We start from the raw sequence: 17,215 nt of genomic DNA, 5'->3' as shown, positions 1-17,215 counted from the left end.
CCAGGTTCCAGGAAGGGACAGAGGCCTGGGGTCGGCCACAGTCTGGTGTGGGCCTGTGACCTGCTTCTTAGATGCTCTATGACCTTGGGCCATTTTCTCCTCTGTAAAATGGAGATAATGATACCAACCGCCCAGTGCTGAGAATTAAATCAAATGTCTGCGTGTATGTTAAGCACACAGTGGCTATTCCACAGCTGCTCCTGTTGGGCTGAGGAGCAGGCACCATGGGGCCAGAGGACATCCTGCTTGTTCTCTTTGGGAGAGAAATAAATAAAATTGAGAGGGAACATGAGCCACGCCCTAAGCTAAGCACAGGATGCACCCCCCTCCCCCAGGTAATCCTCTCAACGCCCCTGTTAGTGTTTTACCCCGAAAAGCCCCTGACCCGACCAGGGGTCCCTGCAGGCCCAGCTGGGCTGACTGGAGCCATGAGGCCACCCTTCCCCCGGCCTGCTGGACCTGGGCTCTGAGCCAGGCTGCTTCTCCCACGGACACACCTCCTGGCCAGGACATCCGGGCACTCCTCCCCTGCCCTGTTTGCCCTTTTCCTGCTGCAAGCCTGACTCTCACCCATCATCACTTCATCAGTTTCCAAGGGCCAGGCCCAAGGGATTGCGAAAGAGCTTTGTCCTTTATTTACTGGATGGCCTCGGGCACCTCACTTCATTTCTCTGAACCCCAATGTCGTGTCTGTGAAATGGGGACTCATAGTCTCCACCCCGCCAGTGAGGGCTGGGGAGAGGCCACATGTGAAAGTGCGTTGGCTGTCATGAAGGCTTCCTCACAAGAAAGAAATTAGCCTGGGGGACCCGCTTAAACATGGGTGCCTGAATGGCCTTCACTGGTATCCCTTTCTCTCTTTGGGGTCTCTCTTTGGGAAGAAGTTACACACAGTCAACAAATTGTGGTGCTGGGCAATAAAGTCACCCCCAACCCCCGCCCACAACCCACTAGTCTGCATCTCTCCAAAAGCAGCTTGCTTGAGGTAGAAGGCCAAGCTGTGAGTGACAACCACACCCCACAGGGAATGGAGGCAACTGGAACCTAGAATGCAATTTCCTAATTGAGAATTCATCCAGGCCACCAACCCAGTCCCCCACCCCAAGAATCTTGGCGAAGGTCCTCAAGGTCTGTGACTCTGCCTATCCCTCTGGCTCAGGTTCCTTAAGCATTAAATGGGAACATGGCTCTTGTCTAAAGCAGTTGAGGCTGGGGGTGGGACAGGGGTCACTGGAAACTGGACCCAGGTCAACTGGCCATTTGCAGATCAACTTGATTTTAGTCCAAACTACTTATTTTGCAGATGAGGCTTCTGCAGCCCAGAGAATAAAGTCACATTTTTGGAGGGCACTCACAGCTCTAGAGGCAGAGTTCGACCTTGTACCTATCCAGTTTTCCTACCAAGCAGCTGCTTCAGCCATAGATGAGCATGTAGATAATTATTAAATCACCAAAGATTTGGTCCTATTCTCTGCTACACTGTACTTTGAAAGAGAAAAGAGCTGAGAGCCCAGTGCTACACTGTACTTTGAAAGAGAAAAGAGCTGAGAGCCCAGTGCGGGGTACGACATCTGGCCTGGGTCCCATCACCCAGCCGGTGACTGTATCGCAGCGGAAATGATCCTCGACTGGTGTTAACCGGGCTGCTTTCTAGCCGTGTGCCCTTAGGAAACCTGTGTAGGGTTAATCTCTGAGGGTGCCAGAGCTCATCTGGGGACATAAAGGGTCAGCTGGCTTCTAAGCTCCACCCCCTCCAACTCTGGCATTCCCCAGCCAACGGGTCTTACATCCCCTGCCCCCTATTCAGACCTGACCCAGAGCCTTAGTGGCTTTTAATCCAAGGGCGAGATTCTCAGGCTGACCCCTGGGCCCTCCCCAGTCCCCACCACCTCCCCAGTCCCCACCACCTCCCGCTGGAATAACGCAGCCCAAAGCCTCCCCTACGGAGGCAGGAACTTAGGTGAGCAGCTCCACAGGGCACATCCTGCCCTCAACCCTGAAGACCCCACCCTGAAGAAACGCGTAAGGGTGGTGAGGAGGGCGGGTTGGAGCCGAGGGGTCCCTCTCCGCGAGAGGAGCGCCGGATCCCCGCCGATCCTTCCCCTATCCCGCCCCCAAGTCCTCACCGTGGAGTGGGCCCCGCGCTCCCAGGGCCGTGCGGCCCGCCCCCTGCGGATCTCAGCCACAGCCCCCTACGGAGGAACCTGGGAGGCCGGAGGCCGGCAGCTCCCTCCCGGCAGAGAGAACGCGAGGGCCCAGCCCGGCCGGCGCGCAGAAGAGGACACGCCGGGATCTGCAGCAGCCTGGAAGGTCGCCGAGCTGGCAATGCCCGGCGGTCCCGGCAGCAGGGGAGAAGGCCCCACCCCGAGCCTCAAGCCCTCCGCTCCGCGTGTCCGCAGCCCCGGAGTCCCTCGGTCCTTCGGCGGCCTGTGCCGGGCTCCGGACCCGGCTCTGCGTGCGTCGGTGGCTGCTCCTCCGTGCCCCGCTTGCCCGGGTCCCCAGTCTACCTCCCGCTCTGGCCCGAGGCGGGCTGTGAGGCCGCGGCCAGGGCCCTGGCCTGCAGCGCCATCTCGTGGACCTGTGGGGAGTTGCCGAGGCCCGAGGCCTGGGCGGGCTCTGGGTTCTCTCCCACTCGTGCTCCCGGCGGGGAGCTGCTAGAGCTGCCAAGAGGACTCGCCGGGAAACGAGGCGCGGCCGTCAGCTCTGGAAATCCGTGCTTCCGGAGTGGGTTCGGGGTCCCCGGCCCCATTCAATAGGAGGAACAGATATGCGCCTCCGGGAGCCAAAAAGAAAGTCCAAGGGCAAAACCGCCCCGAGCGTGCTCGGACACATTCAGCGCCCCGCGACCAGCCTCCACCCCGAAGGCGCTCCGGGGAGGGTGCCCAGGGGACCCGGAGCTCGGGCTCCCTCCCAAGAGCGCGGGGGCTCCCTCCGCTGCCGCCCAGTCCTGCGAGCATGGAGCGCTCGGCCTCTTGCGGGCTCCCGCCTGACCGCCGGTGCTCCGCACCTGGGAGCCAAGGACAGCGACGGAGGGGGGGGGAAGCGGGACTGGATTTTGGGTCCTTCCCAGAGCGGAGGAAGGCAGGCTTGGGGTGTAAATCCAGGGCTCGTGGAGGCTGTCCCTCAAGAGGCCGTCCCATAATCGGGAAATAGGGGGTCGGGGCCTCGAGCTGGGGCGCTTGAGCTTGGGAGTCCCGGGGAGAGCGAGGCTGAGCGCGCCCCTCCCGCCCCAGGAGCATCCCGCGCGGGAGTTCGCGGTCAGCTGGGGAGGCGGGCCCGGGAGCTGCGCCCTTCGGAAGGGCAGGGCCAGGCCACACCGGTGGCTCGGGTTCTCCACGGCAGCGGCGGGGGAGTTGGGGAGGAAGGGCTTGAGGGCTCGGATTCCGATTAGCCCGAGAGGAAATGAGGTCCGCGGGGCCTTGGAATCCGTGCGGCTTCGCCGCTAGGGGGTCTCTCGGAGCCCCGCACTCACACCCTCCGTCTTCGAGTTCCTCCGGGAATCGAACGCACCACCCCACACCGACAAGCACAATTCCCTCTTAGATCTCACACGCCCTACACGTGGGGGCCCGCGGCGACAGGGTAGGCCGCCAGTAGGTATCGCCATTGCCCCAGCACAGGCCCTCCTGCCACGCGCGTGCCGGTGGCTCTGCCGTCCAAGGACCCCGAGCCAGGCCCTGAAGGGTTAAGGAGGCCTTGTGGCACCGGAGCCGCGGGTACGCGGGGCGCCTGGGCTAATTGGCGACCCTGGGGACAATGAGGGCTGGGAGGCCGGGGAGGAGGGTGGCTTAATTGGGCATGGGAGTGGCCTAGCCTTTGTCTAGGACAAGGCCCAGCCGCCGGCCGCGGGTTCCCGCAGTCGAACTCTGGCCACCAGCTGGGGCCCCGCGGAGCGCCGGGTGGGCGACTCGGAGGGGACCTGTGAGGCGGGAGGTGGCGGCTGGAGTGGAGTGGGGGATCTCGAGGCCCTGGAGTCCCACCCCACTCGGGTTGCTGCAGCAACGACGCGGCCCAAAAACGGCCGCAACGAGGCAGCCCCGCCTGGCCTTCGCAGCCACCAGCCTCCCCCGCGCCGGTGCCTGCGCCCGCGCCCCTCCTGCGACCCTAGGTCGGTGCTGCCCCCTGGTGTCCGCAGCCCTGTACGCAGGCCGCCGCGGGCCCGCAGCCGACTCTTGTCTCCCCTCCTAGTGTCCTGCTGAAAGTGAGAAGCCGCGGGAAGCAAACGCGCCCCTGCTCTAGGAGTATGAGGCGTTTCAGCCCAAAGCGACCTCCAGCAAACGCGCTGCCCACGAGCTTCTATTTAGGCTGGAAAACGGGCTTCTCTGTCCCCATCGGGTTCCCGCAGGTCTGAGGTCTCAGCCAGAACCCACCCTCTGGGGTTTGGACACGTTCTACTGCAACCTCCCACTCGTGCACTGGCTGAGTCCTCTCCCCGCTCCAGCCGCATTCGGCGTGGCCTGGGGGCAGCCCCCTCCTGAAGAGGCGGGCCTGGTTCTCTCTCTGGTTCCTTGCAAATGTATCGGCCCACGAAGGCATCTAGGCGTCTGGGGGCCCAATTGTTCATTCCATCTTCATCATCGCCCTCCCGCCATCTCAACGTCCTTGGTGTTTTGGAAGCCAGCACCCTCCCCAAACCCCACCCTGTGCAGTGCCCAAGGTGGGCAGCCTGTTGGGGCAGGGCATTCGGGGTCCCCAAGGCTTAAAGAGAACTGGGAAGGAGGTGGGGTGCTCGGTGACCGACCAGACCCAGGGCTGAAGGGGTGCCCGCCCAGTTCCCACCCCTTCCCCACCCCCACTGCTAGGAGTCGGTCTGGAAACACCTGCTAGCTGGGCGAGGAGGATGCGGCTCTGGGGAGCTCACCGGCGCGGGGCGGGAGGCAGATGTCCTCGTAGGAGTGGGTCTCGGGGAAGGACCAGCCTAATGGAGACTGACACAGCGGGACCACGGAGAGACCCCAGCCAAGCCCGTTATTATACAGGGGAAAGTGAGGCAGGAATGGAAATAGCCCACTGACCCCACTCCCCACTTTCCCAAGAGGGATTTAGATAGATGAGTTAAAGTAAGAACTTCAGTCCAGAGTTTGCCACTCTAGCCAACAGCCCTGACGCGGAGGAAATGTTTGTCTTTGAGGTTCAGGAGGCAGAGAGAGGGGAAAGAATTCTAGGCTAAGCGATATTTGGCGGGGCGGTACGGGTGGGACACAGCCAAATCCCTCCTCGGAAGGGAGAGGGCGGACAAGGAGCACCCATCCTCCCAGCCCACCCACCCAGAAGCATTGAAAGGAGATGCGTTTCCAGTGTGGTTTCCCGGAGAGGGAGTCAGAAGCCAGGAGTCCAGGCCGCTCGGCTGCTCACCTCCCGGCCCGGGTGGGTGCCCAGGCCAGTGGCGCGGAGCGGCGGGAGCGGCCGGCAGGGGGAGCCCGGCCCCGGTCTGGGACGCAGCAGGCGTCCCGCGCCGGCGCCGCCCTGCCTCGCGGCTCAGCCAGCGCCCCAGACGCCCTGCCGCTCTGCCGCCCCCGGGGTGCAGCTGTCGCCGAGCGAGGGGCGCGCAGCCTTTTGTCCCCGCCTTTCGTCCCTCCTTTCGCGCGTACAGCGCCCCAGCCCCGCGCGGCCCACAGAGCGCACAGCGCCGTTCACTTCGCTTTGTAGCGTTTTATTGTTTTCTCGCGTTTTTGTCGTTTCGTTCTCGCTCCGGAGCGAAAAGTGAAAACCTGAGGTGGAGCCCGCGGGCAGGGCGAGTCAAACTCGGGCGGTGGGGCCGAGGGGCCGGCGGGGTGGTGGCTCCTCTGGGGCTCAGGGCCTTCTCCCGCAGCCGAGGCCCCCCAAGCCCTGTACAATATAGATGCTCATGTAAAATGAAAAAAACTTTAAATGTATGAGTTAATCTCTAAATATATGTACACAGCAATGTACACCTTTGAATAAATTAATACCAATTTGCGTATTCTGGGAACCTTAAAGCTTATTTACACAAATTACCATTTATTTCATAAATATCTTTTTTTTTCCCCCTGGGGACTCAAGGCAGAAGTGCTACTCCCTCCGCTGACCCAGGGCTGGCATGAGGTGCCTGTCTCTTGGGGAAGAAGTGGGGGGACTAACAGGTTCCCTCCCAGCTCAGGTCTACACTGACTTCAGTCGTGTAACTGGCTCCAGCATCCCTCAACCCAGTTTTCTCACGCGGTCCAGGCCCAAGGCCCAGGGCTCTGGGACTCCCTCCGATGCTCCCACCCCTGGCCCCTGCACCTTCTGGCTTCTGCCGGGACCGCTGGGCCCTGGATGAGGCCTCTCCCACCGCACTGGAAGACCAGAGTCACCCTCGGATGCCACCTTGACGCTGGAGCGATCTGGACCTAGCCCAGCAGCTCCCAAGTGACTGTGTTTCCGGCAGCCTGATTCCTTGTTGAGGCCCAGGGAAGTGTCCCAGGCCCCGACTTGCCAGACGAGGCTCTATTCCGGCTGCTGCAGCCCACTTTTCTCCTTTATTTAAATAAATACCCATTCTGTGCTGTACACATCCCAAGCAGCAGGGGCAGGCAGCCCGGGTGGCCTGCGTGGCAGGGGAGCAGCTGGGCAGCCCCTCACTTGGGCGACTCCCGGCCTGGGGAGAGGGCTCGCTGGCTCTCCAGCCCACTCACCAGTCTCTGGATGCTCTGCAGTTCATTGGCCGCCTCCTTGGCCGAGCCACTGGGCGACAGGGCACCGCGGGACGGGGCCCCTACTTTTCGGAGAGCCAGCTCGGGCAGGGGGCTGGGCTCCCGGCTGTTTCCGCCAGCAGCCTTGGAGCCCTCGGAGGCCAGCCCGGTGGTGAGGAGGCTAGTGCTAGGCGGGATGGTGACCGGGATCTGATAGGGGCTGAAACGCAGTCGGGGCCGGGCACTGCCCAGGAAGGGGCTCCGAGATAGGGAGCCGGCAGCTGCGGCGGCGGCAGCTGCAGCACTAGTGGCGGGCAAAGCAGAGGCGGCTGCGGCTGCTGCTGCCATGTAGGTGTAAGGGTAGGGAAAGAGGCCTCCGAAAGTGGGCATTGGGATTCCCTGGAAGAAACAGAACAAGACAAGGGTTAGACATCTTGCCTGACGTGTGTCTGAAGGTGGGCTGGGTGCTGGGGTGGTGCTATCCCCTGGACACCTTGCCCTGCTGTTTTGGGGATGTAAAACAACAACGCACATAATTATAACCACAGGCAGCACAGGTGAGCATGAGCCAGTGTGCCTGTGGCCAAACCCACTTAGAAGGGCGAGATCGCTTCAGGCTACCATGCAAAGGCCTGCCATCAAGTTCTGTGCTGGGTGTTACAGCAGGGGTAATGGAAAGGACATTCCAGGTGACTGCACTAGCATGGGTGAAGGCCTTGAGGGAGAAAACGGGGCAGGCATAGGGCCAGGTGTCAAACAGGCAGCTTTGGGTGTCTTGGAGGTTCTGCTCATTGAGAACAGTATCCTCACCCCCGTCCTATCTGCAGGCTCTGAAGGGCTGAGGGCAGACACCCTGGGGAAGGCACATTGCAAAGTCCCCTTCTGCCTGCTCACCTGCTCAGGGTTCTCCTGCCTGGGCCAGGAGGAGGGCACAGGTGCCAACCAGTTCATAAACTGGCCTGAAAGTTCTACAGGGAACGCCTGGCAGCACCTCACTGGCAGCTGAGGAAGGAATGCAGTCTTTGCCTGTGAAGGGCACAGGAGCCAGGAACTCCTGGACAAGCACCTTCCTGAGTTCATGAGGTCTGGCTGGTGAACGGCCTGACCTTTGAGATAATGGCTTACTCCCCAGAGCCAGTGGGTATGGGGAGGAGGGCAGGGGGCTGATGACTGCGCTGGGCTCCCAGGGAGCCTCAGGCCTGGCTCAAGTAGGGAGAAGAAAAGGGGCAGCTTCATCAGGCCTGAGAAAACACCCTCCTGAGAGGGTCAGGTCCTACTGGGCATTTCAAACATGGCATCTCAGGTTGGGAGAAAGGGAGGCTTCAGATGTCTTGGGATTTGGCTCTACCTGATGTCTAGAATGGGCTGCACTGGCCTGGGAATGTAACCACCAGCAGCCCTAAACACAGATGCCTCCCAGGTGCTGGTATTCTCACCCGGGTCATGCACCTGTTGGCCAGGCTGTGTCTAGAAGCCCTGACTTCCTCACGACCTCTGTGATGCTGCTGGCCATTACCAGTTTGTCTGGGGAGGAGGCATTCACATACACAAATAACCAGGGGTGCAGATTAAACCTCTGGCCCCTGAACTCCTTTCTCCAGAGGCTCCCCCTCCAGCCCAGAGCCCTAGATGAGTGATGGTGATACCTCAAACACCCCACACACCCTAACACTGAGCTGTGTGTAAAACTCATTTCAGAATCGCCTGCCCCACCCCCCACCCAACTTTTAAAATATTTGCTTCTGAACCAAAGGAGCTTTCTCAGACCTGAATTGCTATTTTCCTTCCCTTGAGATAAGATCTCAGGGGTTCAATTTGCCAGAAACCTCAGAGGGAAGAAAATGAATGAAGAGATTCCAAATCTTTCCACAGGGAATATTCCACCCAAGCAACCAAAGAGGCCACTGTCCCATCAAATCTCCTTACTGTGCCCCCAGCCACACTTTCATCAACACTCCCGTGGGAGCTGGGAATTTCAATGGGGCCTGGGGAGCTGAGTCCTCACCCCTGACATGTGGCTGGGGGTGCTGGGAACTCAAGGTAGTTGAGGACCAGCCTTGTCCTCCGCCAGGACAGAGGACTTCATTGAAGGTCCAGGAGGGGCCAGAGACCTCTGGGAGGGCTGGCGGTCAACTGTTCAGAAAATAATGCAAATGTTCCTCCTCCCTTTGTCTGGCCACCCTAGCCTTTCAGGATGGACAGGGAGCCAAGGGTCTTTGTTCCCAAGAAAAATGTCCTGAGGCCAGGAGAGAAGACTTCACAAAAGCCAGGGGCGGCCCTGGTCTGTGAGGGTCAGAAGAGTCTAGATGGGCACCGCACTCCTCGATGGGACTATAGGGAAAGAAGCAGACCCAGAGAGGGTCAGGGACTTGCCAAAGGTCACACGGGAGTCAGAAGCGGCGCCCTGGCCAGCCCCTGGACCTACAACACAGTCCTCGTCTCTCAGAACCCAGGTGTCCTAAAGGGCGTCCCGGGGCCTCCCCTGGATGAAGTTCTTGCCTGCCAGAGGCTCCCAGGGACCCTGGCACCCCTCGGGCCCTCCGCTGGCCTCCGCCTCCAGCTCCCTGGGCCTTCTCCCTCGCTGGCGCTGCCGTGGGGTCACAGGCCTTACCTGAGATGCCAGCATGTGCTGGGAGAGGTGGAACGGGAAGGGCGCGGCGGTGCTTGCTGCGCTGGCCGCGGGACCCAGCCCGCCTGCGTCCAGCCCTGCGGCGGTCCCAGGCCCGCCGCCTCCGCCGTTGCCGCCGCCTGCCACCGAGGCCAGCAGGTGACCCATGCCCATGGCGGAGAAGGCGCCAGGGCCCATGGTGAACTGTCCAGGGTGCAGGAAGAGCGGCTGGCCGGCTCCCAGTGGCCCAAAGAACTGCTGCCCGTGCAAGTGGCTGGAAAAGGCCAGGCCGGGTAGGTGTCCCGCGCCCAGGGGGGACGCACTGTCTGTCTGCACCACCAGCGGCGCCAGGCCCGGCTCCTTCCCCTCAGCCGCCTCCTTTCGCCCCTCGTCCTTCCTCCGAGCTTCAGCACGCTCCTTCTCCAGGCTCCGTAGGCCGAACGGACCGTCCCCGCCGCTCTCGGCCGGTTCCTTGCCCCTCTCGGGACTGCGCCGCTCCCGGGCGCGCTCGGATTCGGTCAAGCGAGTGGGGCTGGCACTGTCTGGAGCCGGGCTGCGGCCTAGCGGCGCCCCCGCACGCTCGTCGCTCAACCGCTCAGGCTCCGGGTCGCTGTCCGCGGCGCACGACTTCTCCTCAGCTGCGGGGAGAGGGCGCGCGGGTTACAGGGGCCCGGGCTGAGGCCGACGAGCAGGATCAGGGACATTCGGAAAGGGCTGCTCTCGGGGAGGCCGAGTCAGAGGAGCTGCTGCAGTCGGGCAAGGGGCGGCTGCAGGTCACCTAATGCAAGACCCCAGATTTACAGTGGAAGGAACCAAGCCCTGGAGAGGAAACCCTACAGCCATAGAATTACACGGCGCCCAAGCGGGCAGGCTCGGAGTCCGGCCGGATCTTCTGGCTACCGGCAACGGCCCTCGTAGGGGAGTCCCGGGACGGAAACCCCATCCCAGACACTCGCTGACGCTTCCTTCCTGGCCTTTCAGATTAGCGGGTGGCTCAGCAAAAGGTCAGCCCAGCGACCTGAGGACCACCCCCCCTCCTCCGGTCCGACCCTCACCTCGGGCCCGGTGCAGGCGCAGGGGACTGGGCGCTGCGCCCGGAGAGGTGGGTGGTTCCCGCGCTGGGGGAGGGTCGCATGACGAGGCGTCCGACTCCGCGCCATCGCGCTCGGGTTTGCAGTGCTCCTCGTACAAGCGCAGAGACGGCAGCGTCAGCTGCTTCCTGGGGATGAGCGGAGGGAGCTGGTCAGCGAGGAGCCCATCCCTCCATCCCTCCTGCTCGCTGCTCCCGCAGGCACCCGCCACAGGGCTGCTGTCCTCGCCCCTCACCTTTTCTCCCGCCGGCCGTTCCCGGTGTCCCGGAAGCCCTTGGCAAACGGGTTGTTGTCGATCTTCAGCTGCGTGATCTGCGGGGACCGAGGGGGCGGCGCTAAGTCAGGCCGTGGTTCTTCCAGCCTGGTCGGGGGCACCCCGAGGTCAGCGACTGCTGGCCGCAGAGGGAAGACCCGGGGAGCGTCCACTTGGCACCCACCCACGAGCTGAGACCGGTGGGAGGGCCTCGCGGAAAGCGACGGGGTCTGTCCTCCAAAAACTTCATTCGAGGAATTATCCCTAGACAGGCCCACATAGGCCTAAAGCTGTGCCGCGGTGTCGGAACCGGCCCAAGCATGCACACCCGCCCTCGGGCTTGCGCAAGTTAAACGACTCCGCACCCAAGCAGGCGTGCACAGAGACTGCAGCTCACACGCAAGGCTGCAGGTACACACCAAGCCAAATCACACTCACGGGCCCGCGCACACGCAAGTATGCACAGACAGAACAAGCGCCCACAGAACCAAACGAATTCACACGCCTCCACAGGTATCCAACACGCCCCAAATGGAGCATGCACAGCCCGGCGTACATCTTGGTTCACAAAGCCACAACGACCGGCACGGACACTCATTCCCTCTCTTTCACTCGACAGTGGCGCACAAAGGCACAGGCCTAGAGGGGTGATGCTCTGCCCCACTAGAACAGGGTGGAGAAGCTGCAAGCAGAAAATTGGAAGGAAATTCTCTAAGCGCCTCCCAAGGGGTCTGGGGCCTGGACTGAGCTAGAGCAGTAGCCAGGGGTGCTTTGGGGGGCTATGTCACCTGTCCCACCCTCTGGCTCCCCCGAGAGAGTGAAAACTGGGCCCTGGGTTCCGAGCATCGGTAGAGCTTGGGCAGATTGCTTCGGGCGCCCTCTCTTCGTTTACATTCTCATTCTTGAGCCAAGAAATAAACGAATAGAATGTAAAAATGTCAGCGCGGGCCAGGAGTCTCAGCTAATTGCTAAGTAAACATCTCCACCCGAACTAGGGCCCAGCTGTTCGCTCGCCCCAGGGGAGCCTGTGTGTGCGAGCGGTGGGCTTGAGAGGGCGCCTTGAGGACTTCCGTGGGTGCTGCGCGTATGGATGCGAGGCTCCGTGCTCAGGGGCGGGCCGCAAGCGCGCGGATCCCGTGCAGGGGGCTTCGGGGGTGACGAACAGACGGTTGGGCCTGCATGTGTTGAGGGGCGTCAGTGCAAGGGCTGAGTCCACCGCCCGCCGCGCGCACCTTGTCATTCTGGTAGGCAGTGACGGCGATGAAGTCGGTCTCCGGGAACACGTAGGTACGGAAGGTGCTGTACGGCAGCTTCAGGATGTCGTTGGCTCGCACTATGTGGAAGCGCGGCTGGTACTTGTGCATGGAGTTCAGGATGGTCTGCGGGGAGGGCGGGGGTCAGCCGGTAGTCGCCGGCCCCCGCCTGAGCTTTTCTATTCTTTGGGTACCTGACCTCTCCCTCTCCATTTCCTTCTCTCTCTCTCTCTCTCTCTCTCTCTCTCTCTCTCTCTCTCTCTCTCTCGGTTCTTCCCCTTCCCCATTTTCTCCTGTCTGCTCTTTTCTCACCCTTAATTCTTTTTCTTCTACTTTTCCTCTCACTTTTCTTTTTCACAGCTTCTCTTTCTCTTGCCATTAAAAAAATTTTCCCGGTGGGAAACAGAAATGAGACATAGCAAAAACAAAACAAAAACTACAACAAACAAAAACCAAAACCAACCAAACAACAATACCCCCCCGCAAAAAAATAAAAAAATAAAAAAATAAAAAAATAAAAAAAACCCCAAACCCTACAATTCCACTCTTAATACTCTCTTGCTTTCTGGCACTGCTAAGCCCCTAACCCCACAGAGATGAGAGTCCAACCTTCTGGCGCTCACCAACTGCCCTACCTCAAGAATGGGCAGTTCCTTTTGCCCTATGAAACACCCCCCCCCCCACCCTCGTTCGCTGGGGCCTTGCTCAGGCATAAATGGAGAGAACCCCCAAACCCTCTCCCCCTAGTTGGGCATCTGCCTATGGGAGGAGGGAAAGGTCTTAGGGAGGCTGGGGGGTGGGTGGGGAGGGTGGTTTAACTTTTAAATCCCCTAGTCTTGGGGGAGGGCCAGGGACGCGGGTCTTGGCGGAAGGGTGATGGACAAGTTGAGGTCATGGGCAGTTCTTCCAAGAAGGGCACCTACAGGCCAAGAGCAGGGTGACTTCCGTGGCCCAGCACTGCAGACCCAGTCGGGGCAGCACTTGCCTCCCTCTTGACCTTAGGAGGGGCCCTCCACGGCCTGAGGAACTGAGATTGTGAGCTGCCAGCCACCGACCCCACAATTTCCCAGGCTTGCAGAGGAGAGCCCTGGGGCCCAGGCCCAGCCCATGTAGGCCACAGGGCAGTGAGCTGGGCAGGGCACTCTGGGGGTTTGCCCAGCGCTTCCTCCTGGGAGATCCTGTCGCCCTGCTCTCCTGCTCAACTGCAGTGCTGGGTCAACAATCTCCCGCCCCGTCCCCACCCTGCCCCTACACTCACGAAGCCGTGCTTGTCAGAGATGTTGTTGGTCAGCTTCAGCTTGTGGAAGGCCACAGGCTTGGCCATCCACTGCTCCCCAGTGGCTGGGCTGTCTGGGTGGATGTACATGCGTTTGGGCATCTCAGGGTCGGCCTTGCCTGCCACCATCCAGCGCGAGTTGTGGAACTTATAGCGGCAATCGTCAGCGGCCACAATGTCCATCAGCAGGATGTACTTGGCCTTCTTGTCCAGGCCACTGACTCGCACCTTGAAGGGGGGGAACATCCGCCTGGGAGGGAGGTAAGGGAGGAGATCCCATTGGAACCAGTTGTTCTAGGTCCGAGGTTCCCTCTCCTCCTTTATTTATCCCTCCTCGCTGCGCACACCGCTGCCGCCTGGCTGTTTCCCCTGTGGTCGGCTGCTCTGCTCTCTCATCACTGCCCGGAAGACCCCACCTGTGGCTGTTGCTCCCAGGAGATCCCATTTCTGCCTGTCAGACCCTCTCTTAAACGGCCTCCCTTAGGCCCTGTGCTCAGATCTGGGGACCCTCTTTCTCCCTGATCTGAGATGAAAGCCGATGCCCAGGAGAGAAGTCTAGGCCCTCTAGAAATATTCTCGCTTCTCCTGAATCTCCCCGAAATTCGTTCAGGGGAAATACCCACTTGGGACGGAAGCTCCCAGAAATAAACTTGGAGGGTGTTTGTATTGGGAACTGGGTTACAGAGCCTGATCAGACATCCTATTGGGAACTGGGTTACGGAGCCTGATCAGACATCCTAGCCGTGCCGTTCGGGGGAAGAGGGTGAACCCGAGGCCTGGATTCTCGGTGGCTGAGTCGAAGGGTGGAGGGGCTAGGGCTGTTGCTTTCTTCTGGCTTTAAGGCCTGCGGCGGCGTATGCGTCCGGGGCTCGGATCTCCGCGGTGGGGAAAGGGCTCCCAGCCGGGTGAGGCGGAGGACTCGGCTGACCCGGAGGACTCGGCTGACCCGGGACTCACTGCCGGGAACCGAGCGACCGGTCTGGGGCTAGCGGGGCGCAGGTCCCACTAGGGGCTTCGGGATCGGAGCAGAGTCTGGGAGAGGTTGAATTTCTCCCGAGTTCGGAGACTGACCCGGACACAGAAGAGCGAGAGCGCGGGGCGGAGGAGACCGCCAGGGCCAAGCCGCGGGGCCTCCTCCGCGCTGGGACTCAGAACTGTTGCGGCTATTCTTTAGCAGTTGTTTTCGTTTTATTTCATTCGGAGGATTTCAGTGTTTTCGTTTAAAACAAATCGCTCCGGTGCCAAACGAGAAAAGTCAACTTGGTTGTCCGTGGGAGCGAAGCGTGGCGCCAGGGCCAGAGTCTGGAGCCGGGAGCCAGGAGTCCCCGGCTCTGCTCTGATCCGTGAGGTCCGGTGCCGCAGCCCGCCCGCCCGCCCGCGCGCCCTCCAGCCGCCCGGCAGCCCTACCTCCCGGACTTGGTGATGACCATCTCCGTGCCTAGTTTGTGGAACTGGTCCCACAGCTCTTTGGCCTCCAGCGTCACCTTGGGGTCGTCCTCCACCTCGTCCTCGGGCTCCAGGCTCTTGAGCGAGCGCAGATGCGCGGCGGGCGGGTGCGGGCCCAGTGCCGAGACGTGCAGCCCCGCCTCGGCCGCTGCCGCCGCCGCCGCCGCCGCGGCAGCCGCCCCCGCCAGGCCCGGGTCGGGCAGCGGTTTGGCCAGCGCGCCGGGCGGCAGCGCGAGTGCCGGGAAGAAGGAGGGCTGCGCCGCCGCCAGAAAGGCGGACATGGGGAAGTCGGCGGGCCGTGGCGCGTGGAACGGGTGGTAAGCCATGGCGCTGGCCGCCAGCGCCGGCTCTCTCATCGGGACATCCGGCCCAGGCGCCCGGGGGCCGGGGCCGGGGGCGCGCGGCTCGGACCCCCGGCCCGGGCGGCGGCGCGCGCGGAGGACGGACGACCCGGGTGGCGGGCGCCGCAGCTGCTCCTCCGGGCTCCCAGTCCGGCGCACCGCAAGGGGCACTGGGCTCTGTGCGCGGGGGCGGCGGGGGCTCTGCGCGGGGCCGGGCTGGGCTGGGCTGGCCCGCTCCGGCGCCGGGAACCACGCGCGACTGGTTAGATCTTGTCGTGATCTCTGGAAAACTGTGACTATCTCACATGTCCTGCCCAGCTCGGATCCCCTGCGCTAACGAGCCAGGCCCCCCTTGATTGCTGATTTTACGCTTTTTGGACCAATTGTGGGTCTCCGGGGGCGGGGTTTTGACAGCTCAGGCCAAGCTCCGGCCGGGAGGGGGGGCCTGGGAGAAGGTGTCGGAAGCCTCAGCAGTAAGAAAACATGTCAACAGAATAAAATATTAACCAATGACGGGCCGCCGGGCCCCGAGACCCCTCCTCCTGCCCCGGCCCCCACCGCCCGCCCGCGCCCGTGGCTGCCTGCGCGGGGCTGGAGAGCGCGGTGGGCCGACCTGACCCGCCGAAAGGGCCTGAGGCGAGGGGCGCCCGGGTCCCGGGGCCTTGGGGAAGGACCCGCAGCCGCACGCCGGCCCCAAGTGCAAAGCATTGACACGGCCCTGTGAGGAGAGGGGGCGCCCTCCTTCTCCCGCGCCTGGAGGCCCGGCCGCTCTGGCCCGAGCCCCAGCCTGGCCTCCCACCCAGCTCCCGGTCGCGGCGCCGCCTGGGGGTCCCTGCACTCTAGAAAGAGACTGCAGGCGCTGGAAAGCGAGGCCGGTGGGCGGGCGAGTCGGGAGGCTCGGGATGCCGAGGTCCAGGAGCGGATCCCAGGTGGCGGGAGCTGGTGAGTGGAGCCATGGCCGAGCCCTGCTGGGGCCGACGCGGGCGGGAGCTGGACGCGGCCTTGCGCTGGGGAAACGCGGGGACCCCCTACCCACGCCCGCCTTCACCGGAAGACTCGGAAGGAACCTGGAGTTCTCCGCAGACCCGGGCCCCGCCCTGAGCTTTCCAGCGGCCGGGAAGAGCCGGTCCTGGGGCTAGGAAGGTGAGCGCACCTTTCCCTGAGCACAGGGCGGCACTGCACGGGCGAACCCCGGATTCTCCACCCGCGACCCAACGAATTTTCGCCCTATCCGGTACCGGAGACGAAAGTCTCCTTCATCCAAAATACCGGTATCTTCTCTTCGTTCTGTCAACCACTTTTTTAGAGTTTGTTCTTATCTCTCGGAAGTGCACGTCTCCTAAATTAAGGAGTGCTGAGTAACGCGTGCGGGAGTTGGGGTATCGGCGAGCACCTGTGATTGAAGCCCCCTCTTCCGTGATCAGTCTTCGTCTTCTGTTTCCGGCAGCCCCAGTATTTCCCCCCCATGAAGTGATGGTATGTGTATGTGTGTGTTTCGGGGCCCGTGTGGTGCCCTCTGTAAGCAGCGAGAGCTGTAACTCAAGGTGTGCACTGGGAGAGTGAAGCGACCACGCACCTGCTTCCAATCGGGCTCGGGCGCGAACACTCAGGCTGATTCCTGAAGGTCGTGTTCCGAAGGAAAAGACAGAGCATGCACTAGCCACGGGTGACATTCCCACCCGTACAACCGCGTGGTGGGCGCGTACATCCCACATCCAACATTGCCCCATGCAGGCGCCCGCCCGCTGCGCACACCGGTCGCAGGGCACCTCGTTGTTGAACGTTGGGAGCGGCGTTTAAAGGTCGGATCTCTCCTGGCAGTGCAGAGTCGGGACTGACGGAAGCAGTTTGGCCTCTGCAACCGTTTTCCATACTTTTCGGTGCCGACCCCAGGGGCCTCACGACTCCTCATCACCGCACGTGAGCGCCGCCCCCACAGGGTTTTCTCCACGACCTCGTTCTTGGCTGGGTCGCTCCTCTCTTAGTACCTCCTCTCTGGCCAGAACGAATCTTTGATTCCGTGCTGCGCAGTCTACGCAGTCGGGGCAGGAACCATTGCAGTTTTCTATAGGCAAATACCTGCCGGCTCCACCTTAGGCGAGATGTGGCCCCTCGGGGAGGGACCCGTTGTGGACACGTTTGCGCAGCTGGTGAAGTGACCAGATAATAACCAGGGCAGATTTCCTTAGCCGGGAACCCAGGTACCGGCCTAGGAATCCGTGAATACATTTGCAAAGTCGTGTGTGTGTGTGTGTGTGTGTGTAGACACATACTTTTGTCCTTGTAAGAGTATGTGTACATCTAAATGTGTG

The 17,215-nt window shown here is 61.9% G+C and overlaps 2 protein-coding genes and 1 pseudogene across 2 annotated transcripts in view; all 3 read right to left on the bottom strand.

The window, feature by feature from the left end:
* PTRH2 (peptidyl-tRNA hydrolase 2) overlaps positions 1-4,074 on the bottom strand; it is a 1,137,200-nt gene extending 1,133,126 nt beyond the window's left edge. Inside the window, exon 1 of the mRNA XM_050764788.1 lies at positions 4,065-4,074. The gene's annotated coding sequence lies outside the window, so the exon portion shown is untranslated. The remainder of the gene's footprint in view (positions 1-4,064) is intronic.
* Positions 2,193-3,155, bottom strand: LOC126938290 (putative uncharacterized protein LINC02875; annotated as a pseudogene).
* A 1,563-nt stretch (positions 4,075-5,637) lies between the features above and the next one.
* On the bottom strand, positions 5,638-15,372 carry TBX2 (T-box transcription factor 2). The gene is made up of 7 exons (XM_050764634.1): positions 14,524-15,372; positions 13,099-13,366; positions 11,820-11,966; positions 10,570-10,646; positions 10,299-10,462; positions 9,247-9,881; positions 5,638-7,034 (listed from the first exon to the last, which is right to left on the bottom strand). Exons 1-7 carry the CDS (start codon positions 14,916-14,918, stop codon positions 6,582-6,584), a joined length of 2,139 nt encoding a protein of 712 aa, XP_050620591.1. The 5' UTR covers positions 14,919-15,372; the 3' UTR covers positions 5,638-6,581.
* Between the last annotated feature and the right edge of the window lie 1,843 nt (positions 15,373-17,215).

Source organism: Macaca thibetana, chromosome 16 (assembly GCF_024542745.1).
Source record: "Macaca thibetana thibetana isolate TM-01 chromosome 16, ASM2454274v1, whole genome shotgun sequence".
In the NCBI taxonomy this organism is placed as follows: Eukaryota; Metazoa; Chordata; class Mammalia; order Primates; family Cercopithecidae; genus Macaca; species Macaca thibetana.
The sequence above is the reverse complement of the archived record's forward strand: the minus strand, read 5'-3'. Positions and strand labels throughout refer to the sequence as shown.